General features: G+C 40.5%; 1 protein-coding gene across 9 annotated transcripts in view; it reads left to right on the plus strand.

Moving 5' to 3' along the window:
• The window catches only part of map2 (microtubule-associated protein 2), a 36,297-nt gene extending 11,842 nt beyond the window's left edge, over positions 1 to 24,455 (plus strand). Inside the window, exons 1-13 of one of the 9 annotated variants that reach the window (XM_044215567.1) lie at positions 2,136 to 2,885; positions 3,014 to 3,256; positions 3,757 to 3,894; positions 5,042 to 5,103; positions 6,383 to 6,514; positions 6,713 to 6,854; positions 7,169 to 7,225; positions 7,658 to 7,965; positions 14,394 to 14,486; positions 17,035 to 17,127; positions 20,068 to 20,149; positions 21,869 to 21,981; positions 22,627 to 24,455. In XM_044215567.1, coding sequence (XP_044071502.1) covers positions 2,330 to 2,885; positions 3,014 to 3,256; positions 3,757 to 3,894; positions 5,042 to 5,103; positions 6,383 to 6,514; positions 6,713 to 6,854; positions 7,169 to 7,225; positions 7,658 to 7,965; positions 14,394 to 14,486; positions 17,035 to 17,127; positions 20,068 to 20,149; positions 21,869 to 21,981; positions 22,627 to 22,848 — 2,241 coding nt within the window. In that variant the 5' untranslated portion in view covers positions 2,136 to 2,329 and the 3' untranslated portion in view covers positions 22,849 to 24,455. Of the gene's footprint in view, positions 1 to 2,135; positions 2,886 to 3,013; positions 3,257 to 3,756; positions 3,895 to 5,041; positions 5,104 to 6,382; positions 6,515 to 6,712; positions 6,855 to 7,168; positions 7,226 to 7,657; positions 7,966 to 14,393; positions 14,487 to 17,034; positions 17,128 to 20,067; positions 20,150 to 21,868; positions 21,982 to 22,626 lie in introns of those variants that run through there. The other 8 variants (XM_044215569.1, XM_044215570.1, XM_044215571.1 and 5 more) reach the window with 8 other exon arrangements.
• The last annotated feature ends 307 nt before the right edge of the window (positions 24,456 to 24,762 follow it).

Genomic DNA, 24,762 nt, shown 5'->3' on the forward strand with positions numbered 1-24,762 from the left:
ATCGGAGAAACGCTCAGAGGAGTTTTTTGAGCCTCAGATCCAAGGGTTCTTTGCTGGTGAACGAGTTGTACCAGAAAGCCCCACCATGGATATGCCATCCTTTGTACCTCCGAATGTTCAAAACCAAGCAAAAGAATCTGCCAGATCACTCACACTTCAGCCTGCATATGGCGAGCCAATCACAGTGTCAGAGAAACAGCCATCAGTGGAGGTGGTGGAGGTCAGCAGCATCGGTGCTCACTCTGATTTCTCTTCGGTGGGAGACAAAGTTGAAGGAGGAGACTCAATGAGAGATGCAAGAGACAGATCTGGCATGTCAGCATATTTTGAAACATCAGCCATGGAGGTTGATGAGGCTCCCCAATGTAAGGGTGAGGGTTATTATGAACTGAGCAGAGCTGGTGAAGAAAAAAGTACAGTTGATTCCAGGTCTCAGGAGATCAGCTACAGCACACTAGCTGAAGCCCAGGATAAACCTGAAACCAAAAAAGGTACAGCAGCAGACACTAGTGTGTTCACAGTTCCTGATAGGAGTAATGAATGCAGGCTTTCCCCGGGTAAACTAGCCTTAGAGCAGAGGAGTTACTCACTTAACATCACCATTGGAGCAATGGATCAGAGTGGCCAAGGCAGGCCTAGGATCTTCTCCCCACTGGCCACAGATATCATGTCATACACTAGTGGAAGTCTAGATGAATCAGCAGACTACCTCCCAGTCACTACACCCTCTGTGGATAAGCCTCCATCCTTCCCTCCCCTGATCCTGGAGACTGCAGCTTCCATCACTTCAGATTCGTCATCTCCTCCAAGGACCACTGAACCAGTTTCAAAACCCAGCTCTGAACCGGAGTCACCAGAATCACCACAGCCCCTTAAGAGCACCTATAAAAATGGCACAGTGATGGCGCAAGACTTGCCTGAGATGCTGGACCTTGCTGGTACCCGTTCCAGACTGGCATCAGAAAACACTGACCCAGAAATAATCCGGAGAAAGTCAATTCAAACTGATGTTCCTGATGACCCACTGGCTAGCCTAGTTTCAGGGGAACAGAGTCCTGGGGCCAGAAAGAGTGAAAGCCAGCTGGAAGAGATGGGCTATTGTGTCTTCAGTGAATATTCAGGGCCCATGCCATCCCCTGCAGATGTGTTCAGCCCTACAGACACTTCTGCACAGGTCTTCACCCACTCCGTCCTGGAGGAGAAAGTGGCTGAGCAGGCTAGGAAATTAGCAGTCAGAGACACATCTGTGGAGGACAAGAGCCAGCTATCAGGAGTTGCTGATGTCACTGAAGACAAAGGCCAGAAGCAAGTAGAGAGAAATGATTCTGCTGAAGAAAAAAGCAAGGAGGTTGCAGATGATCAGCTGAATAAATCTGTAAGTGAGACACCACCTGCTCAGCCAAGTGAGTCCTTTGTGACACCAACGGTCACTGTGACTCTAGAAGAAGGCGGAAGGTCAGGGAGTGAGACTGAACGACAAGCCAGTGGTGAAGGGTCAGCATCAGAAACTGAGATTGCAGACTACGAGAGGCAGATCCGTAAATTGGAGATGGAGGACAGGCCTCTCAGTCTGGAGGAGGAAAGAGAACTGCAGGAGCTTCGGGAGAAGGTGAAGCTGGTCCACCAGGAGGCCTATGAGGAAGTGGATGCCGAAGATGTGTACCAGCTGACCGGCGTGGCCAAGGACCGAATTGCCAGGCCTGTCAAAACTTCACCTGCTTCGTCTGTGGAGAGCAACATCGATGATGACAAGCTGCTCTCCCCAGTGCTTTCACCTTCCAAGCTTAAACAAAGAGAGGTTTACGGTTCCCCCAAAAGAACAGCTTCACCAGTGTTAGGAATAAACAAAGAGGAGAAAGAGAAAGAAGAATCAGAAAGAAAAATTAGGGAAGAGCAAGAGAAGCAAGCAGCTGAGAAGAAAATGAAAGTAGAGAAAGAAGAGGCAGAGAGGAAAATCAGGGAAGAGGCAGAAAAGAAAGAAAAGGAAATGAAAGAGAGAGAAGAGAGGGAACAGAGAGAGAAAGAAGAAAGAGAGAAAGAAGAGGCAGAGAGAATAATGAGGGAGGAAAAAGAAAGGAAGGAGAAAGAACAGAAAGAGCAGGAGATGAAAGAAAAGAAGGAGAAAGAGAGGAAAGAGAGAGAAGAGAGGGAAAAGAAGGAGCAAGAGGAGAGAGAAAGGAATGAAAGAGAGAAAAAAGAAAGAATAGCGAAAGAGCTGAAAGAGAAGGAAGATAAAGAAAAGCTAGAGAAGGAACGAAAAGAGAAGGAGGAGAAAGAGAAGATAGAAAAGGAACTGAAAGAGAAGGAAGAGAGAGAGAAAGTGGCTGAGATGGACAAAAAGTTTGCAGACAAACCTGAGGAGATATTAAGACAACCAGAGGGAAAGGTTCCCATGCAGCCTGTGGAGAAAGAAGCTGAAAAACCTGTGGAGGCAGAGAAGGAGCAAGAGGAAGGTGAGGAAGATGTGTTAGAGAAAGCAGGGGCAGGAGCAGAGGCAGCAGTGGTAAAGGAGATCCCAGAGACTCGTGCTGCCATCGAATCAGTGGTGACAGTTGAAGACGATTTTATCACTGTGGTCCAGACAATCGATGAAGCAGAGGAGCCAGGACACAGCGTTCGTTTCTCTGCTCCACCTGAGGCTGAAGCCCTTGGTGTCGCTGGCCAGAAGGAGGAAGAGGAGGAAGAGGAGGAGTCTTTGGAGTTGGCCCAAGAAGCAGACATGGAGGCTGCCAGTCTAGAGGAGGTGGGTGATGTTCCTGAGACCCCTGCCTCCCCTGATAAGGAGGCTCAAACCATAGAAACTGAAGAACCAACAGAAAGTTACGATAGAGATGAAACCACAATGGACGACTCCATCCTGGACAGCTCCTGGGTTGACACACAAGGTGAGATCTCTTTGATGGTTTGTTCCTTTATATTGTTCTCTTTTTTTTCCTTTCTTCCCTCTTCTGCTTCAAATAAACAAATTTAATACTGTCTTGTGTTTTTCATGTACTGTTTTGCCACACTGCAGATGATGATAAGAGTATGGTAACAGAGCAGATTGAGCCTTTGCCCAAGGTCCCCACTCCAGTCAAAACATCTGCTGTGGTCCAGAACAAGCAGACACAACAGAAGAAGACAGAGAAACAGGAAAAGCCGGTCAAACCAAAGGCCAAGGCAGGGCGGGCTAAAGGCCGAATCTCCACACCAGAACGCAAACCTGTCCGCAAAGAGCCTGTCTACATCCCCAGAGAGGAAGTCAAAAAGAAAAAAGGTTGTCATGATTTTGTTTTCCTTTTGATTTCTTGAACTATAGTCATAGTTAAAGTAGTAGTTATTTATAAATATTATAGTTATAGATTATTACCATACCATATATTTCAACTGCTGCTCAAAAACTGTACGGCTTGCCATAGAATGAGTATTATTATTACACTTTTCTTCTTTGCCCTGTCCATGATGCCATTTAAAGCAGTAGCTTGACATCATCATGTGTCTATCTGGGCTCTTCTAAATTCACAAAAACACAGCACTTTGTGATTTATTGCTTACCTATACAACTGTTTGTGTCAACAAATGTGCAGTCCTAATAACTCACTGACAGTGATTTGAGTCAGCTGTTTTTTGTATAGTTCAACAAATGCGACGACTAAAAAAAGGTTTCTGGGGAATTTTTATCCTGCAGCATTCCCTATTTTAACATGGTTCAGTGTCTGTCTGCTTATTGTTGTGTCTCTGCTTTTGTCAATGACGCTGTTTCCTCTGATAATGTAGCTGTGATAAAGAAGACTGAGCTTACCAAAAAAATGGAGACTCAGACTCAATCCCCATCCAAGAGGAGTGTGATGAAACCAGCCATCCGCCACACCCGCCCCACTCAGCACCACTCCTGTCCTAGAAGGAGACCCACAGGTGACACATCGCCTTGGTCTGTCACACAACTGGTGCTTTCTGCAAGAGAGCCACCAGAACACCAGCTCCTCACCACATCTTACCTCCACCACTCAGCAACAATTTGGTTTTGGCATCCCTTTTGTTTTTTTGGTTCAAGTGGTTTGCTTTTGTCATGTGTGTTTCTTTGTTTTTGATCACAATAAATATTGACTGCCATACATGTTTCATTTGGCTCCATTTGTTTTTGGTTTTGTGCACATTCTGTCTTTGTTCTTTTAAGAGAAACTTAACACCAAACTGAAAGCATCGTTTCACAGACACTTCCAAGTACACTTCTACATCACTGTCAGCAAAAACAGGATTTTCAGCTGGTATTAAGTTACTCTTTAAATGCATCCTTCCTTGCTGTTATCATTTCCAGCCAACTGTGTTTATGTTCGTGGTGAGTTGTTGGTGGTCTGATGCTTTGTCACATTAATATACTATTATTTTTTTATATAATTATTCCAAATATTTTAAAGGTTGTCTGATAATACTGGGCAAGCTGTTTGGTGTGAAAAACTTATAAAACATTTCTGACCTCTGTTCTTTATAAGAATTACAGTACATATCCACACAAGCTTTTTTTCAACCTATGGTTGCCAGGCAACTAGTAATCCATGGTTTTGTTCTATGGGCCTGATACTATAAAGACTCTGTAATGCTACTCTGTACCAGAGGCAGTCTGCACTTAATTTTTCCCCTGACGGACTGAATTCTGTGTCACTGATGATGAAAGCTCAGTATACTGCTGCATTGCCCCAATTAGATTATTTTCCAGGGTTGCCTTACATAATACAAAATCCCCTATTCTGTGTGATATCTTGCCAAATCTTCACAGAACAGAGCTCTCAAGGGGGCAGCAACCCGCTCCCACAGAACATTCGATTTGTCATATAGCTTACAAATGCCAGGTTTGGGAATATAAAGTTGTATTTTGTATTTCTGTACTTATGAGAACCAAATATGCTCACAAGGATACAAATATGATGACAATCCTTCAAAGTAGGAAAGTAGGACATTTAAAAGGTTCTTATTTCTTCCCCTCCCATATATGAAGGTTAAAACATGTATTCAGTCTGTGTGTTCTAATATTCCTATAATTCTGTTTCTGTCACACTCTCAGAGGCGCTACCAGACAGTCGTCAGCCTCTCAGTGTTGCCAGACAGTCTCGCGACAGAGCATCGGTGAGTATACTCCAACAGCCCAACAATGGCATGACCTCTGGCACCGAAACCACTCAGAGGAATACCATATTGAAACTTTACTGGCAAACAGCCTGAATCACCAAGTAGGTTTGCACTAGAGCAACTAAATAAACATCAATCAGGACAAACTGACAATGAAGATAGAAACCAAAACTTTCTCCTAAACAGTAAGGACTGATTGCTCCGTCTCCAACATTAGATCTGCTGACTCTTTTTGGTGTCCTTTGGTATAAAGAGTCTTAGAACAGAAAGGTTGGTAAACATGAGCATGCTGTGCACAGTTTACTGATTTATTGTATTAAAGTATGTGATTAATCCATAATAAAGTCAAAACAGATTTCAAACCTTTACCTCTTGCTACCAATATGTAACTAATGTACAAGTTGCCACGTGCATTTTCAGTGCAGACACTGAAACGATAAACATTAATTTGGCAGAATAATTATCACCATTAAGACTTATTAAAAAGCTGTTACATATTTTCTCTTGTGACTTCAAGAGCAACCTAATCATCTCTTCAGATAAACACATTACATACTGTTAAAGCGAGCGCTGTCTCCCCTCTATCTAAGCCCTAATCCCTGCATGAAAAACAGTGCATTGCATTTCTGTATTAAAACCGCTGTTAGTTTCCTTTTTAATTTTATGAAAAAATATTTATGTTGGTTGCTTTTACTTTTTGTAAAATGTTTGCTATTGTTGCCTTGTTTAATTGGTTTTTGCACAAGCAGACAAGACGGATGCATTTAGAATGTTTTTTTTACTGAGTGGGTGTTGAATCACCCTGTGACATTTCTCCAGCGGCTGTGGTCGTGACTCCATTTTACTCCTCCACCATGGTAATGACAGTTATTGTGTCTAAAATAACACAGTTAATGCATTTCTTGAATGTCATGTCATTACAGCAGACTGTAAGTGTATTCTGTAACTTTGAGCTCACATTATATTTCACTGCAGTGTAACATGAAATCTTGCATGAGCATGGTGAACAATATTCTTCACATTCTTGTTTTTTGTTTGGCAATTCTTACTGACATGTTCACAATGGATGGCTGTTGTGATGGTTTATGTTTAATTTCTGTATACACAAGATCTGATGCTAATATCTCATTCCTCATCCCGCAAGGATACATCAGATCTTGTGCACTGATAATGCACGTTAAAGCACTGTTATTTTCACCACTCTTTTGTCACCCTGTGTCCTGTATTTTGGTGCCATGCGACTCACCCACTGGGCTTCATCGTTGTACCATTTCAGTGCCATGCCCATCGTTTGCCACTAACAAAGATCCCCACCTCCATATCCAGACTGGCTGCCTCATTAGATAGACCTCGCCCATCCTCAGCAGAGCCTCAAGGCTCATCCGTATTACAGAGACTCATAGCCAAGGTAGGTGAAGGTTAGAGCGGCACTGTAGCTGCAGGAGTTCTGGAAAGAAAATAACAAACATGTCCATAATTTGTTTAAAAATAACTTTTATTTTGCAATATTGCCCACCTTAACCTGTTTCACCTTTTGTTAAAAATAAATCACAGCCTCACTGGCCTAAGAAACTACTTCTTGTCTCTTGTGTTTGTTTCCCAACAGGACGGTGGGTCATGGAGCCCTGACACGAGGTCCTCTCTGCCACGGCATGCCTCCATTCTGAGTCGCCGTGGATACCATGACCAAGAGGAGAGCTCCACCTCCATCACCAGCTCCGGCTCCACAGCTCCTCGCAGACCCACATGTAGGCTGCTGCCCCTCTAATCAACTTACTTCACAAAGTATTTAAGTGGTATTACATAGTCTAAAAGAAAGCAAAAGTCCTGCCCATATTTCCTATTTCAACATTTTAACTGAGAAATAAGATTTTTTTAGCATGTAACTGTATGTCAAACTGTTTTTGATGTTGTATTTACATCTTGCTTTTAGCACAGATCCCGGTGAATGCATTTGAAATTGGACATCCAAGAACCCCTGATTCTCCCTTTCTTCTTTCTCTCTTCGCCCTCATCATTTCCCTCACTGAATCTGAAATTTTTCCTCTTTTGCCTCCTGTAGCGTTTCGCACAGAGATGAGGGCGGAGCACAGGACAGGACGAGCCCCTAGTATGGCAGGTATAGGGGATTCTTCATACTTGTGTTAAAATGATTAATTGTAGTGTTACTGTAGTAGATTACATTGTACAAGTTTACATATTAACTAGTAACTCAGTGGATATGGATAAAAGATTTTGATAGGAGACTTATGTCTCAGTGTCATTAAATATTGCATATCTGTAAAGTTCTTGTTATGAAACATTTTACGGTCTGAAAAGTGACTTTTAAAAGCCTAAAATCCCAGCATCTGATAAAGTAATCATTGACTCTTTCATGCTGATCAACAACCCTATCAACTTTCAAAACCACAGATATACAGTGTTTTAGACTTTAGACACAGAAATCAACAAAATTGGAGTTTAAATATTTTCTATGACAATTAAAATATTAGGACTTTATTATACAGCGCCAAACAGCTCCAACCTTCATCCCTATATTCCTCCCCATCAGTTACAGAAACAGTGCGCTCCCGTTCAGCTCGCAGTGGCCACTCCACTCCCCGCACCCCTGGCTCCACAGCCATCACCCCAGGAACCCCTCCCAGCTACTCATCATCCTCAAGGACGCCTGGAACCCCACGCTCCCTGAGCTTGATTTCCCAGGAGAGGAAGGTGGCCGTGGTCCGCACCCCACCCAAGTCGCCTGCAACCACGCCCAAGCAGCTCCGCATCATCAACCAGCCACTGCCTGACTTCAAGAACATCAAGTCCAAGATTGGCTCCACAGAGAATATCAAGTACCAGCCTAAAGGAGGACAGGTGACACTCTTCTTCCTCACTTCCCCCCCAACCTGTAGCATCTATCTAACTACTTGCTTATTTCTTTCACCTCTGCAATGTTGCATTCCTATTTCTACTGGTTTCGTGTGTTTCTGTTTTTCCTACATGTCTCTGTTTTGCTTATACTCTCAAAGATGGTTGTTGTCACTGAGAAGTTTATTTTTGTTAGTACATGTAACATACAGAAATAAAAAAAATAACTATATTAGTCCCCCCTTCAGTCCATACAAATGTAGGTATCATCTGCATACAAAGAAACTTTGTGATAATCTCCTACCAGACTATACCCTGGATTCTGTCCTTGAACTATAAAGCAACAGCAAAGGGTTCATTGGCAATAAAAAGACAGACAACAACCTTGCCGTGTCTCTATGTATAAAGAAAAATGTTCAAAAAAATATTCACTGAGGCCAAATGCCCTGATACGAATTGTATTGTAAAATGTGTTTTTGTCTAACATCTTCTGGCTTTTTCTTCTACCTTGATGTTTATTTCCCATGGCCCCTCTCTCCTACCTCTCCACGCTCATTGTCTTTTTTTTTTAGTCTCTTAGCTACCTCTTTCCAATGTTAGTTCTTCAATCATCCTGCTGACTCACCAGTGTAAAAATGGTGTGTTGTGGAAGAAATGTTAATGTTAATTCTCACAACCATTTATTAAACACAGAATGTGCATTAATTAAAACTTAGAAAGTAATGAAAAAAATAAAGAATTTAACAAATTTTTGTTAATGCTTGTGCAACGGAAAGAAATACCAAGTTTCCCTAGGCCTTAAAAATCTATAAAGGTTTATGGGAATGACTAGTCTAGAACGTATTTAAAGCAATACTTTTGATATTAACATTGATTTAAATAATAACATTGATAATCACCACCCATCTCTGCAGTCCTTTGTAGTTTTTTGCCGTTTTCAGTTAATTGTTTTGATGCACCAGTCGGTATGGTTGACTCCCACTAGTGCCCCTGTATAAAACTTTAGGCAGCCACTCCTAGCAGGTGAGCTCACACACTTTTATAAATTTGTAAAATGGCACAGAGCTGGGGTACATGTGCCAGTGAAGAGAGTCAAGTGTGTAGCAACAAATTGTGAACCAAAGCAGGACTGAACGGTGAGAACATATCAGACTTAGATTTGTCAAATGCCAAGAAGGAGGACTCCAAAGTGCTGTCCATGTTGCTGTGTCTGATGGATGTATACAGAAGTAAGCAGTTGTTTGAGAACACATTAGCCATAGGCAGTAGTATATTAAGGTTCTGTTGCTGTGAGGTTGATACAGTATGTATGTCTGTCAGAAATTGCTGAAATCAGCTTTAACATCATTCAGATAAAACATCCATGTATCAGTGTGCCTCGGTTCTCTGGCTGTGTTGCCATCCATGGATCAACACTACTGATCCTGAGGATAAAAGCTGAGATGATGATTTATTTTGAACGATTTCACCATCATTTTTATGTTGACACGATCTCAAGTAAAACTCAAGCCTCTATGATGTCAAATATGTACTAATGTTATGTCTAACCCCTTAACTTTACAATTCTGAGGCACCGAATTTCAATAAACAGAAAAGTGACCTTACTTTGACATCTCAGTGAGTGTCGGAACTGTGAGCAGTATTTGTCCCTTCAGTTTTTCCCCCAGCTCTGTGAACTGAGGACAGCACTCCAGCCAACAGAAATCTGCATTTCAAATCGTGTTTTCTGTTGCTGCGCAGAATCTTCATTAGCAGGGTGTTTGGGAGTGTATACCCTACAGTTTGACAAATATCGTGTTCCAGTATGAGTCCAAAACACCAAGTCAGCACTGCAACAGGAAGAATAATGATGAAAATAGCAGTGTGTCTGTCGCCATCAGCTCTTACAAGCCTCCACTGATGACCTGATTAGGAGTCTAAGCGTTTGGCTGACATCTTTATGACTTGCCAGGTCTCTGCGCTGCTCTGTGCAGCCAGCCACAAAATAGGGAGGGATCATGCTCCAAATGCCTGCCTGTCATCTGCAGGAGAAATGGCCTGAGTGGAGTTTCTGTGCATGTTTGCATGTGTGTTTGTGTGTGCAAGCATGCATGCTGGGTCATAATCAGTTACTATGCTATATCAAGGCTGGCGGTGTTGTTCCCAACATCTATTATGGAGTGGAGGTGTCTGGAGGGTAAAAAAGTGGCAGGCTGTGCAGAGAGGGTGACAGTTCACAGCTTGCATCAGGAATCTTGCAAATTTTTATTCTCAACTTTTATTTTGGGTGTGATTTATTTTAGAGGGTCATGCAGCTAAAAGTTGTCACCTGATGTAATGTGAGCATTTGTTTGAGAGGTTACCTTGACAGCATAGGTAGTTCAGTGTTTAACACCAAGTGCCACATTGCAAGGCATTTTAGCTGTAGTCTTGTGGCTGTGGAAGTGGTTGGCCAATGCCTGAGGGGGAATTTGGGCCCTTTGTGTGTCCTTGTGTTTGACTGTGAACATGTCACACTTACTTACATCTGTTATCTGTAACATAGGGTGTCCTTTAAGAGGGTTACCTGCTCATTAGATTAATCAAATGAGTTCTTCTTTCATAACCTCAGCTGAGAATTTGCACAGAAATCCTATCCTTAAAGGAAATGATTCAGCTTGTCGTGCAGTTAAAAGTTGGTACTTCTTATCACAATTGTTTCTTTGCTTTAGAGCCATGACATCTCCAGAAAGTTGTTAAAAAATGTAATCTATCTGGAATCAGCCTCATTGACACAGATAAATGCAGTGTAGGGGTACCACTTTGTTCTGTATGTTAAAAAATCCAACTCTCTAATTTCTCATCAGGAATGGTGTGATAACTTGTTGGTTAAAATAATTTTCTTTCATGTTTGTTGATATTAAATTAACCAAAATGCAGTTCAGTTAAGAAAGAATCTGCCATAATAATACAGAAATTATGCAGGATGCACTTCTACAATGGCTTGTGCTGAAAAAAAAAACTTCTCCCGGCATTAATCACATCACTTTGAAGTTATGACAGCCTTCAGTAAAACAATTAAAACATCTGCATAAACAATCCTAAATTAAATTGTTGTATATTCCACCATACAGATAATTGTATTATTATAGTGATTTATTCATTGATACAAATTGTTATTTAACAGCTGCCTTGCCATTAACATCAGCATTAAAGCGGCTACAATTTATATTTTTTTTATAATAATGTATACAAATGAATGTGAGATTGTGAAAGGGGCAGCTCGTAGTGATGAACCAACAGAAAATTATCACCTGAATCTGCAGCTCCCCTCGGCTTTAAGAAGCTTTATAGTGCGTATCAGCTCATTGTTCAGCTGTTCGTTCCACAACTTTACTGTTTTGGTTCACTCTCACTGCTCTCATTGTGTTGTTTGCTGCAGCAGGCAGCTGTTTTCAGTGAAGAAGCTCTAAAAACCCACTGTACACTATCTGCTTAACACCAAACAGCAGACAGACACAATTAGCGACCATGACCGGTGAAAATAGTGGAGCATTTATCTGCCAAAGAGCCAGATATTACCTTCAGGAGGTGGTAGAAACCAAAAACAGAGCTAAAAGAAGAATGAATATTGGACTTAGATTCACCAGGTGGCCAGAAACACAACTCCAAATGAATGCTAATGTTGCTCTGTAACTGCTGGATGTGTAAATTAGCAACTGTTTGCTAACAAATTCACTATATCAACTTGAAAGGTGATGCTATATCAATGTTGTATTCACAACTTGTTTCTGCTGCCCCCAAGTGGTCAAAACAAATTATTTTATACAGTTATTGCCAGTTTAACTATTCTAAAATCAAACTGTAACTTTCGCATTTCAAGTAGGTGTCCTTTAGTTTAGGAACAAGAAAACCTTCAATGTCTTTACCCACAGCACCGCAGTGTGTGTGTGCATGTGTGTGTCACCCCAGAGTGGCAGTAGGTGTCTCACATCAGACACAAAACGGTGATGGCAGCTTTCATCCAAACACAGGGGTGACTGTCTAGACAGAGCGATTGTCCTGATTTCCCAGCTTCTGTTTGGCCACAAGTTAAAATTTTATCTGCCTCTTAATGCAATGGCTTTATGGTCTTTTGATGAGGTTTAAAGGCATATGTATGTTTTAGGAGATTCAGAAAGAAGTGTCTAGACAGAAACGCTGCTATTTGTGTCTAACAGGTGGATTTAACAAAAACAAAAGTGGTCTGGCATTTGAATACAATTTGGTATGTATAAATTATTTTGTTTAATTCTACATTAATTTAACATAACTACTGGACCACTGCAATGTATACCATTATAACAGCAGAAAGTATAGTCAGAGGATCATACTATGGACATCATTATTGTCATTGTGGTACTACATTTAAACAAACACATAATATATAATCAAATGTTCCCAGCTCCAAAGTGCAGAGTCAAGCTGAATTTCAAAATGATGCTGCAATAAGGTTCATACAGTCTTTTTATGTTATGAACCACAATATGCAGTTTTGTATTTTTCCTTCTAAACTATCTGCTGCAGTTAACAGAGATGACTAGTTCATTTAGAGGTTTTCACACTATTGCCACTTGATCAGATGTGTAAGGCAGGGTGGTAATCCCAATATACTCCTCTCCTGACCTTTAGTAGCTCCTAGCAGCTCCATGGTCCCAGTAGTAGTTCCAATCCCCCAGCCCATAGCATAGCCTCTGCCCGGTCACTGACCTGTCCAATAACTGTCCTCATAGAAGCACAAGGACCAAAATATGCCAACAGAGACCAAACACAGGGCCTCTTGGATCTGGAAGTCATTGCTGCGCCTCATCTCCATTACCCTGTGTCTGTCAGCGGCACACGGTGTGACTTGGACCAAAGACCTGCTGGTACACCTCAGCACTGTTAATTATGGCCATGTGTTTTAAAGAGCCTTGATAAGAGTGTGCCACTGAAATAATTAAAAACTTTAACAGTGTTTAATTTTAATCAACAAATACATTAATAAATTTGAAAACTATTCTTAATTGATTACATTTGCATTTTAATGAGGCATTAATAAAGTCAAAGTAAAAAAAACAAAAAACTTGAATGCATGAATCATTTAATTTACCAATTAGTTATTATTTGAATTTTAAATGTTGAATGAAGTCCAACCCACAGAGCAGCAGCAGGACCTGTTTGGCCAGCTGTTATAGAAAGGAGTCATGTGTGGGATCAAGCCAATCAGAGTGCCTGCTCCGTGGGTTAGACTTAAACAAATTTTTAGGTACTCACATGTTTAAATTCAAAAGGTCCGTCTTTAAATAAAGTGCTCATCAAATAGCAACTGTAAATGTTGCGGCAGGAAACAAATTATCAAATGGAATATGATACGCTGATGCATAAGTTAAGTAAAGGTATGTAAAAGTATGTATTTTGCAATTCTATATTTTTAAACTCCTGAGTTTATGAATGCATCATTTCAACTGAAATGTAATGAATTACCTTATAATAACACTTCCAATTGTAATAATAATAATAATAATATTCATTTATTAAGTGATTATAAAGAAATTATTTGTGATTATAACTGAACTGTAAAAAGTCTGTATTTATTTGAGTGGCACACTCCAGCCTCAATAGTTTTCATCCTAGGGTCCCTTTAAGCAATGCACCGAGTTTCTGGCCTGTTTATCAATTTAACCATGATGGGAATGCAATAAATAATTAGTGTGAATGACAGATTGTCTATTCCACTGGCTCATGGGGCACTAGGGTTGGTGAGAATATTAGATTTTGTAGGAACTCTTGAAATATATGCTGCAAGGTTTAGCAGAAGATGGTCGTAAATAGGACACAATTAAAGAACATGTGTGCCCCAAACTAAGCACTTATTTCCCTGTTCCCATAGTTACTGTGCGTGTGCATGTTAAAGAATATATTGTTGCTCACCTGAGAGGGTTTCAAACCCAAATATGTCTACATCAGCTGTCTTAAATTAGCGGTATTTTTAAATTTGAGGAACTTACAAGAAAATAATTAAAAAGACAAAGTCAGGATTTTTACTTTTGTTACCACAGAGAACTGGACTAAATGATTAACTGGGGTTGATGGATGATTGATGGGACAAGTTTCCAAAAACTAGGTGTATTTGTTTCATTTAACAGCAGTGCTACATTTATAGAAAATCATTAGTGCACATGCTCATGATCTCCAACACTCACTTACAAATGCACTCATACACACAGTATATGCAACACGCACAGACAAATTCTTTAAGACTTGTTTGGAAATTTCTATCAAAACTCAATTCATTCTTCACACAGTGCAGACCAAGTCATTTATCTACATCAAACATTATATAATACATTGTACATCAGTATCTTCTATGGTCTCTCTTCCCAGTGGTGTTATGACAAGCATTCATTCCCATCCACCATGTAAGAGGCCCATATTATCTCTGTATTTCTCCATAGATTCATATTTTAAACAAGAAGCTGGACTTCAGTCACGGACTGCCAAAATGCAGCTCCAAGGATAATCTGAAGCACTCTCCCCATGGAGGAAATGTATGTACCCTTCTGTCATGACCAAGTGTTCTCCTCCCTCTTGAGCCTTCGATGGGGGAGGAGGGTGAAGGCCATAATTTAATTCTAGTTTGTTCCAACTGTATATTTTTATTTAAATCCAGTTAAGTGACATGCAACAAGTTGCTTTTTGTTGTGCTGTGCAAATCTGGATAAATGGCTACTGTAGCTTGATGGTTTAGTATCATCCTTAGCATTAGTTTGTCTCTTACCTGCACTCCCTGTTTTTCCACTGTAGTTTGATTCTCACCCTTGAACCTCATATGTAATTCATTGTCTCCATTTTCACACTTTCACTATCACTTTTAAAGTTTAGCTTTACAATAGTTCTTTTAAGCATTATATTTTTACTCAAATACACATGGGCTGGCAATGAAAACAGAGCAACTGGTCTGAGAGCTTCTGAATTTAGCCACCTGTTTGCTGTGAGAGCAGTGCCATAAAACTCAAAATAACCCAACTGTCTGGCACCAGGGTGGCCTCATGGTTAGAGAGAGCCAGACCAAAGCCATGTGCTGGCAAACATCTGCTGCGCTCAAATGTCCTTGAGCAAGTTACTTTAAATCCTACCAGCTCCATCTAACAGTGGCTTGACTTCCCATTGGACCGGGCTAAATAAGAAGGACATATTACCTGCAGATATAGCTGTCATCATTTTTCTTTGGTTAGTTTCCCATTTAATCCTTTAATACTGTATATTGGGTCTTGTTTTGTGTTTGGTAGTTAGTTCTCACTGTCTCGAGACTATTGGTGGGTCTACCACTGAGTTAAAAAATCTAGCTTTTCCCTTCACTGTTAATGGCTCTGATTTCCAGTCATTTTTTAAAATAATTTTAAAATAATTTTTGTTTAAATTTTTGTTAAGTTAAATGTTTGAATCGTTTGCTGTCATGGTTCATTTACAGTGGTGCACTGTGGACAGGTTGTAGTCAAAAGAAAGAAAGGCCTAAAACATTTATATTATTTAATTAGGAGCAGATGATAAAACATCAGCCCCCATCATAAAGAAATGAGGAGCATTTCTCTGGAAAATGAAACATTTAAAAAAATTGTCATGTACAGCTTCATTTCTAACATCTTACTGACACTAACATTCAAGGGTGTATGCTATTATCAACTCAAACTGAGGGCAATTTTTATGGCAACACTTTGTTTTAGAGGTTGTGGGGACTGTTTAATTTCAACTACAGTTAATTCCTGCCTTTGTTCTCTTACTTAAGACCAGAAGGGCTCGCTTATTAGAAATTTTGTCACTATGTGGCTCACTCAAGGGAAGGCAACAACAGTAAACAATGCAGTTATTGGGAAGTGAATGCATGCACCAACATACTGTTTAACAACCCCCTCGTTCAAAAATTCCTCTTCTTGTTTGTCATATGTGTGTCTAGTTTACTATGTCATAAATATACCTACATATATAAGAGGTATAAATGTACTTTCATTCTATACAGTATGCAAGTTTTGAGCACTGAGTAAGCCTTTTGCATATTCTTATACTGGGTGTTACAGTATTTCAAAGCACTTTAGAGTATTGCATTGGTCCACTCAAGTTATCTCATGGTCTCTCCTCTCCTCTCCCCTCTCCTTTCCTTTAGAACACTTAAGTCCTTTCTCCACAAAATGCATTGAATATGTGTGTCTTTTTCCTATCCGGTGTGGTTCCCATTGCTTTTACTGTGCTGCTGGGCAAAATGTATTTATTGTTAGTGCTATGTACTGTGGCAACATTGCTGTGTCTGCATCTCACTCCTGCTTTCTCTCCTTGCAGCTACAGAGAGCCATTTACCATCGCAGCACACATATTGTATTGTCCTCGCACCCTAAACTAGTGATCTCAAGTGCTGACTGCTTTTATTTTGCATCTACTTGCATTTTGAGTTTAAACGCACAAAGTGCAAAATCATAAAGGAAATTCTGGCAACTTATTTAAGTATGTTCTCGAGGAGCTGTCTCTTCTTGTGACACAGTTTTTGCATTCCTTTATGGACTCAAAGTCAAAATTAATGGCAGCAATATCTCCAAACTTAATGATACCCCAAGCCATTTACTACCTACAAATCCTCTTGTACTGAAAGGCACACTAACTAGTTTTGGCTTCAACAGGAAAGTTCAGCACCATTTGTTGCAAGGAATCTATTGTTTTAGAGAATGTAATGTTGATTTCTCAAGGCAAGCCTAGTGTAAAGAAGATTCTCTTGAGGAGTCACCAGACGTACCCAGAAACTAAAACCAGGTTTGGTACATTAGCTAGGCTGACACAAAGGGTAAAAGCTCACGCTAGGAGACATGTAGTGAGATGAAGCTGTCTTGCCTGTTAGTTTTAGAGTCACTGTATCCGTTGAATGATGTTTGTCCAGAGCAACAGGGGAACCACCAGGTCAAATATTACTGTCTACATTGCAGTCAAACAAACTCAGATGTCTATGACAGAATATGTAAACAGCTGGAGGATATAAACTGTTTAAAATGAAGTGCCATGCCAGAAAGCCCGAGCCTTATTCCACCTCATTCCTCACCTCCGCTCCTGCAGGTTCTCATCCCCAGTGTTAAGCTGGACTATAGCCATGTTCAGTCTAGGTGTGGGTCCTTGGACAGGCGGGGCTACTCGGCAGGAGGTGGAAACGTGAGTCTTGTGCCGCAAGTCCATTGTTCATGTCAGTGTTATTTCTCTGTTGTGTTTTTTTCTTTCAGTGTTGCATTTTCCTTTTCCACCTCGCTTTACAGTTTCACAATTCATTGTTAAGTCACTCACTCATTAAGGCAGCAGTGCTGGTGCTCTTTACCTGACTGCTCTTTAACAACACAGAATTCTCTAGTAGTGGTTTGTGTCCTGCGAGGAATTTATGATACTAAAGGCTGAATGTCTAATACTCCAGCACTTTATAACATTTCAAGACTGTAGCAGAGTTCTGCCTGTGGGGGCTACAGTATTCTTTTGTACAGGTGCAATTCCACTTTGTACAAAAAGTAGTTTGGTGACTTTGCCCGTGTCTCTTTGGTAATTTGGTGACTCACTGTGCACCACAGTGGGAGGAGTGGCACATTAGGGGGAATGTCACTGGTAATCCAGCAGTGCACTTTAATTTTGGTGTCAAGATTAACTGCATTTTGCTCCATCCACTGCCTGCCAGCAGCACACTACTCCCGTCTTCTGTGATTTTACTATAATTGGTGGAGGAACACTCTTAATGGCTTTAAGAAAATTTACAGCAAATCCATGGCTGTTTATATAACTGTGTTGGTTAAATATCATAGTGGTGTGACCAGAAACAAGAATTAGCTGTTTCAACAAAATCACAAATGCTTTTGGAAAATTGTCAGTTTATGCAACCAAACAAAAAAGTAATTACAGTAGTGGTGTTATTTACTGTAGACAAAAGTGGTTACTGTGTGGATCCTTATGCACAGAAAACATCATAATCACTGGTCTTTCAGTTTGTACAGAATCACTAATTCAGCTCAGACATCTGATGTTGGTGGCATGTTTTGGCCAGCGGATGGAGCCAAAGGATAAGTAAACAGAAGACATTTTCAGCTTTTAGCAAATGCCAAACTTGCTTACCCAAAAATAAATTAACCTTAGCTGTCTAATTACTTTAATCTGACCTAATCGGACCATCCCTTCTTCTGTTATACTATATAGTGACATAGGTACAGTATGTATGATAAGCACAAAAACTAAAGATTGCTCAGTGTCAGAATCACACAGCTCCATGCCTCTAAAAATATCTCATGTCAATCCACCATGAGCAAGTAACAAGGGAAGGCCAAAACCAATCACTTGAGTGGATCTCCTCAGCTTTAGGAATAGACCAGTGTTGGAGATGGATTAGCAGAGTACTGTTTGCATTTAGACAGTAAACTGACAAAGATTTTGGTTGCTGTATATATACATCTATGACACAGAAGTCTGCACAATGAGATTTTTTTTTCTTTACTCTCCACTCCATTCTGAAATTGTACTGTACATATAACAAGTTGGGAGATTACATCGGCTCCTCTCGCCCTTTTTAACGGCATGAAAGGACCAATTACCCTAACACACCCAATGATATAGAATATAATAGAAGATATTTCACCACCACCGTCACATTTGTGAGTTCACCGTGCACAGTAAACTCAGTTTGCACAAAGTGCCTTGGTTCACAAATTTAGGGCCCCAAATTAGCAGTTTTACACATTTGATGTAAATCAGATGAATCTCAATGAAGTCTGTATCAAGATCTAGTTACCTCTTATTAGAATTGACCAGGTGCAAAATGATCAAGTGCGGCTTAAGTCAATTTTAATGTTTTATAAGATAGGCCTCTATTTGTTGTTAAATATGCACTTGATACACCTGACTGGACCTTTCACTTCCTGTCAACCTGTGGTACCAAAACTAATACTAGATAGGTTTTTTATATATCATGCAAAAGAAAAAACATCATCAAAGGAATGAAAAAGATTCCAACAGTACAATGGATGTTAGTTTTGCTTATTTGAATAGATATTCATAGATTTCATAAAGATATGATCGCTGGTGAGATGAGCCAACCTGCAGCATGATGATCACCCATGCTGACACAAACCACATCTCATCTCTGACTTTAAACTCATGCTGTATATCTTTGTTAGTCGTATGCATGCGTAAGGGACTCCTGCTAGATGCACAGGCTAAGGTGCAAACTGTATACTTTGTGCTCATGGTTTTGTGGTTAGTAATGTGGCTCACGACCTGCGTTGTTCATCATCGTCTGACTTTTCCCTTCCCTTCTTTTTCCTGTCGTCCCCCCACCCCCAGGCTCTGTAAGAAAGCAGACAAAAATGAACACCAAATCATAGGTTACAAAAGACATATCAACTAAATCAGTGACTTGGCAAAGTGATTGCTGACCACAGGCCTGTCCCAGTGATTCATCTCAGGACGTGGTGTATCTCTTCTTGTTCATTGTGCTATGTCTAAAGCGTTATAGCTCCGCTCTGTTTGCTGTCTCATCGGTTCACTCCTTACATATCTCTCTGTGGTTTTCTCTTCAGATCCCCAGGGTGTGTCACATAACTGCATATCCTTATCTCCTCTCCGCCTGTGGTCAACTGTGCATTCCTACTTTGAATCCTCACTGTTATGGTGCATATTTGACAGGTTTCTGAATGCGCCAAAACATTTTTAGCTCAAGACACAGTTACGGCACATAGCTTGTATTCAATCTTGGTTTGGTTGCTTAAACAGACACCAGCATTTCTCCGCACAGCAGAACACAAGGACTGTAATTTAATAGTCACTGGTATTCCTCTCTTGTGCTTTTTGCTTGTGTTTTTTAATAATTACATGGAATTAGATATCACTGTGTTGGAATGTGGAAAACTGCAGCCTTTTATTCTCAGTTGATACCCAATCATTTTCTTCCAACTGCAGTTTAGTACAGATCAGATAAACTATATATCCTCCTCTATAATTCAGAAGAGGGAAGATACTATTTGGATCTTCTCTGTGAGCATCATTTAATGTCAGTGGGAGTTTATAACCTCATTGTGAACTGTGAGCACTGACCTTGTCTTTTCCTGACTTTGCTTCTTCCAGGTGCAGATACAGAACAAGAAGATTGACTTGAGCCATGTGACCTCTAAGTGTGGCTCTCTAGACAACATCCATCATCGGCCAGGTAACAGTCTGTCTGTACTTGTTCAGGGGGAAATGAGGTGTAACGCTGGCGGTGGCAGTGGTGGGATAAAGGTTAGAGAAGCATGCTTGTGAGCAGAAGGTGCAATCTCTGACCTTGCAATATGAATTTATATGCGGGATGTCCAGCACTCTTTAGCACTGCTTAGATGCACTTGAGCAAGGCACCTATCTTCCATGCTCTGTTCAGTTCAGACTGTGGTTGTACCAGGCAGCTCTCAGATAAAGGAGCACTATGGGATAACCAGCCTAAATGAACTATGACCTGTAGGGGGTAGGAAATCTTATCTGGATGAGGAAAAATCCATGTTATAGCAAGGTAAAAGCATGCAGGTGTAAATGCAATCCATACAGCATGACCAACAAGAAAAATGTCACCTATCTACACCTCTTCCTGCTAGCTTAAGCAAGCCCGGCAAAAGCTACAAGTAGTAGCAGTAGTTAGCAACTCTTTCCTGGCAAAACGCAATTTAAAAACATTTGTAAATGCATATGTCATTATCCAGATAATATATCCAGATACAGGTCACATGTTAAATGGGGCCAAGGAGTCACACAGGTTCAGTGTTCTAAGACTTGTTTACCTGTATACAGCACTCTGTATACAGCTAAACAACACTCTGAGATGTATTGCACTGTAGCTGTTTGTAAAGTGGCAATAAAGTGCAATCTAATGCAATTTAAATAATGAATATAATTTGCAGTTTATATTTAACTCCTGAAATAACACACCAGTCAGATGAAGCTCCGGCACTGATCTGTGGAAGCAAGCAGTAAAATTAATTTGGATTGACAGCTCGATCTGTCCACAGGCGGCCTCATGTGGGAGGTGTTGTGATTCCTGGCGGCCTCACTGTGTTCTGTGTGTTTCTACCCTGACTGTGTGAGTGTGGAGCAGGATGGCGCTGAACTGTTGATGAACTGGATTGGGTCAAACCTGGAGAGGGTTATACATCCAATTTAATTTTTCATTCGAATCACTGACAGTGAAAGAACCAAAAACGTGTACTCACTTTATTATTGATGTTTCGGTCCTCAGACGTTCTTTGGGTAAGGACGGGACAGTGTTTTCATAGTCAGAGTTTATGATCCAACGCAGCTGGCTATAAAACTTTCCAGGAGTGCAGAGTGGGCCCAAAAAAGATACAGTCCACAGCCACAGTTTTGATGATTACTGATAGTATTAGACATTGTTTTTGGGAAGTCACAAATTCTATTTATTTCCACTGTGTTGGGGTGGTGAATGAAAACCCATCTGCATGATTACAACCAGCGGTAATTGGCAATATATATATATATATATATATATATATATATATATTGTTTTTTTTAATTTGGATGAACTGGCCCTTTAAGTCATTACTGTTGTATGCAAGACTAAGACAGGTGTCCAGAGAACTTGTTGTTTTGCTGTGAGGTGTGGAAACCCCCTCTCTCCTCCCAGATGGTGTTGCTGTGACTGCTTCAGGTCCTGCAGCTCCATCTGCTGGTCCCTTTATTCACTAAGGGCTTGCTGAGCATGCATGCTCCTTCACTACAGCATTACACATTCACTTTCCCAATGAAATCTGTTTCAACAGACCAGGTACAAGCAACTCTTTTTTCCCCTTTAGTCAGTTGCTACCACTGTGTGAACCTGAGTAGATATGTAATGTCTCAATTCCCTCTGTACAGTTTTTACACTTCCTTTACTTCTCTCCAGGGGGCGGTAACGTGCGTATAGAGAGTATGAAGTTGGACTTTAAAGACAAAGCCCAAGCCAAGGTGGGTTCCCTGGATAATGCTCACCACATTCCTGGTGGAGGCCATATTATGGTAAGTGTCAGCTCCAAGCTCCCCATCCATGATTTAAAGGAAAACAAGTTTTTGAGAGATTGTCTTACTAGTCAATTTAGAACTCTTATAAGAAACACTTTTAATTCTTTCCTTCTTTTTTGAGTGTAATTTCCTATACAAGTCATGGTGTGCAGACTTTTAAGTTGCCATACTTTTACAATTTAATGAAAGATAAAAAATTTGTGTCTATAAACGTTACTGTAATCTTAAAAGATAGATGCATAGTCTGTTGTACTGTAGGGTAAAACTGATAAAGTTTTAATCAAAGTTTATTAAGTGTACATGTAATATATATAAAAAATGTGTTTCCAACAAGCCAGTCTTCCAAAAACTTGTTTCTCCTTTATCTGCCTGTGAGGGTATCAGTAAAGGTATAGTATGGGCCGCTATCAATAAATAATGCAGAGATTAATCCACACTAACCCCAAGTTGTGTTCTTCAAGTATTCAGTTAGGCTCTGAAGTCAACACAGGACACGGCCTGGAACAGGATTTTTTCTATTTGCAGTTGTTCTAAAGCTGACTCACAAATATACATATAAATATTTTCATTCTACATGATATGAAAATGATGTATTTCTTCTCCCCCATTCACGTCTCATGTCACAACACCTGCCTCTGTTAGATTGAGAGCCACAGGCTGATGTTTCGCGACCAGGCCAAGGCACGAGTGGACCACGGAGCTGAGATCGTTGTCCAGTCACCGGGCCTGTCCGGCTCTGTGTCTCCCCACCGCCAACGGGAGAGCCACCAATCATCCTCTGGCAGTCTCAACATGATGGAGTCGCCGCAGTTAGCAACCCTGGCTGAGGATGTCACTGCAGCTCTGGCCAAGCAGGGTTTGTGAACACTGGATCTCTGGATTCCTGCTCTGCACCCTGGACATCCTGATCCCTTAAAACTTTTCTGCCCACTCCTGCCACCCTGAGGCCAACCTGAGTTAAACCACAGCCTCTAAACATCTCCACTTCAAAATCCATCACTCAACTCTAAGTAGAGACTCGAATTAGGAGCTACTGTACTTTGGTCCTCTTTATTTCCTGTCTATTTTAAACTCAAATATGTGCTATTTCTGATTCATTTTGTTGCCCTCTCTCTTTTTGAATGATGTTGCATAGAATAGTTCAGTCTGAGCACTGGTTAAGTAATATATACAAAGTGGGGACCAGGTATTGGCTTGACTGGTCCTGGATCAGTGTTTTGAAGACGCTACAGCCTTTTTTCTACATTAAATAAGAAGTAAAGTGGCCAGCACACCATGCAGCACGTGTTGTTCTTGCTCAGTAAACGTGCATGGACGCCAAACCCCCTAACAAACCAAGCATCCTGCAAGTCATTCTTGTCATCCAATATATAATATATTTAACAAAAATATATAGAAACATGTATAAAAATACAAGTTCTTTGCCATCTACATGTCCTAAAAACATTTTGAAAGGAAGTGACAATATGGCTATAAAATATACCTGTAAAATTGCATTACTGCAAGAAACAGGTCATGTTATGACAAGCATGTATTGATTCTAATATTAAAAGAGGCTATTTTGTAATCTCAAGAAAGGATTTTAGTAAGTTATTTCCTCAATTATTGGATAAAGAATAAACAAGTTCATGTTTTGTAGTTATTAGTTGTTTACAGTGTAATGCTTGGTGACAGTGTCAGACAGCTGATTTAGTGTTGCTAAGGAATGCATCTCAGTCCTGTTGAAGAGCATCATACACTTGTACCTGCTCAGTAGTTCAATATAAACACCTGTTTATATACCAGGACAATATTAAACACCGGAGCTCATTCCACAAACCTCCATCCAAAAAGGAAACAGCTAAAAGTATCCTGTCTTCACAGCTGCAGATATCCAGCTGACATGAATGAACAGTACGGACATTCCTCCGCTAACACAGGCTGATGTTGCGCTCATCAGGACTGTCGGTTGTCTGAACCGCAGAGGAAGACGCTACCTGAGATTTAGCAGAAGATGAAGCTACTCTGAAATCTGTCTGTGTGTGCGTTTTGGTGCAGATCCCATGCCGTTTTATGACGTATGCTACCGTATCTGGATGTTTTGTTGCAATATGTGGGAGACGAAAGTTGGAAAAAAATATTTTGAAAACTCCATTAAAAAGACAATTCATGAAGAAAAATAAAACAAGCCGAGGGAACTCGGATCCTGTTACAATTGTTAGGAAAAAGTGTTTGGGTGATCTAGTTTCTTTTTCAGACACCATTTGTGGTATATCCTGCCTTCTGCCTAATTACTGCCCTCACCTGCAACTGTTTGTTTGCTTCTGTGTTTTTTCTGCATACCCCATCTCTGTGTGCCTCCTTCCCACCTCCTGCTCCACCCTACAGCAACTGTAAATGTATTTAAAAGGTCAAGTAGATGTACGCAGTTTTTTTCTTGTTGATATGACACCATTACAATAATTAATGACAATAAAAAGGACAAAAAGTGATACCGGAGTACTTTCTTCTATTCAGATTACAAGACATACAGTTAATAGTCAGTAGTTCAACATTTTTGGAAATATGCTTCATTTGCTTTCTTTTTGAAAGTTGGATGAGAAGATCGATGCCACTCTCATGTCTATATCGTAAATATGAAGTTACAGCCAGCAGATGTTCAACTTAGCATAAAGACTGGAAACAAGTAAACAGCAAAAAAGTAATGGCTGATCGACTGCTAGCTGTAGCTTCACATATGATGGACAGACATGAGAGTGGTATCAATCGTTTCATCCAGCACTCGGCAAGAAAGCGAAT

This window comes from Siniperca chuatsi, linkage group LG12 (assembly GCF_020085105.1).
Source record: "Siniperca chuatsi isolate FFG_IHB_CAS linkage group LG12, ASM2008510v1, whole genome shotgun sequence".
NCBI lineage: Eukaryota > Metazoa > Chordata > Actinopteri > Centrarchiformes > Sinipercidae > Siniperca > Siniperca chuatsi.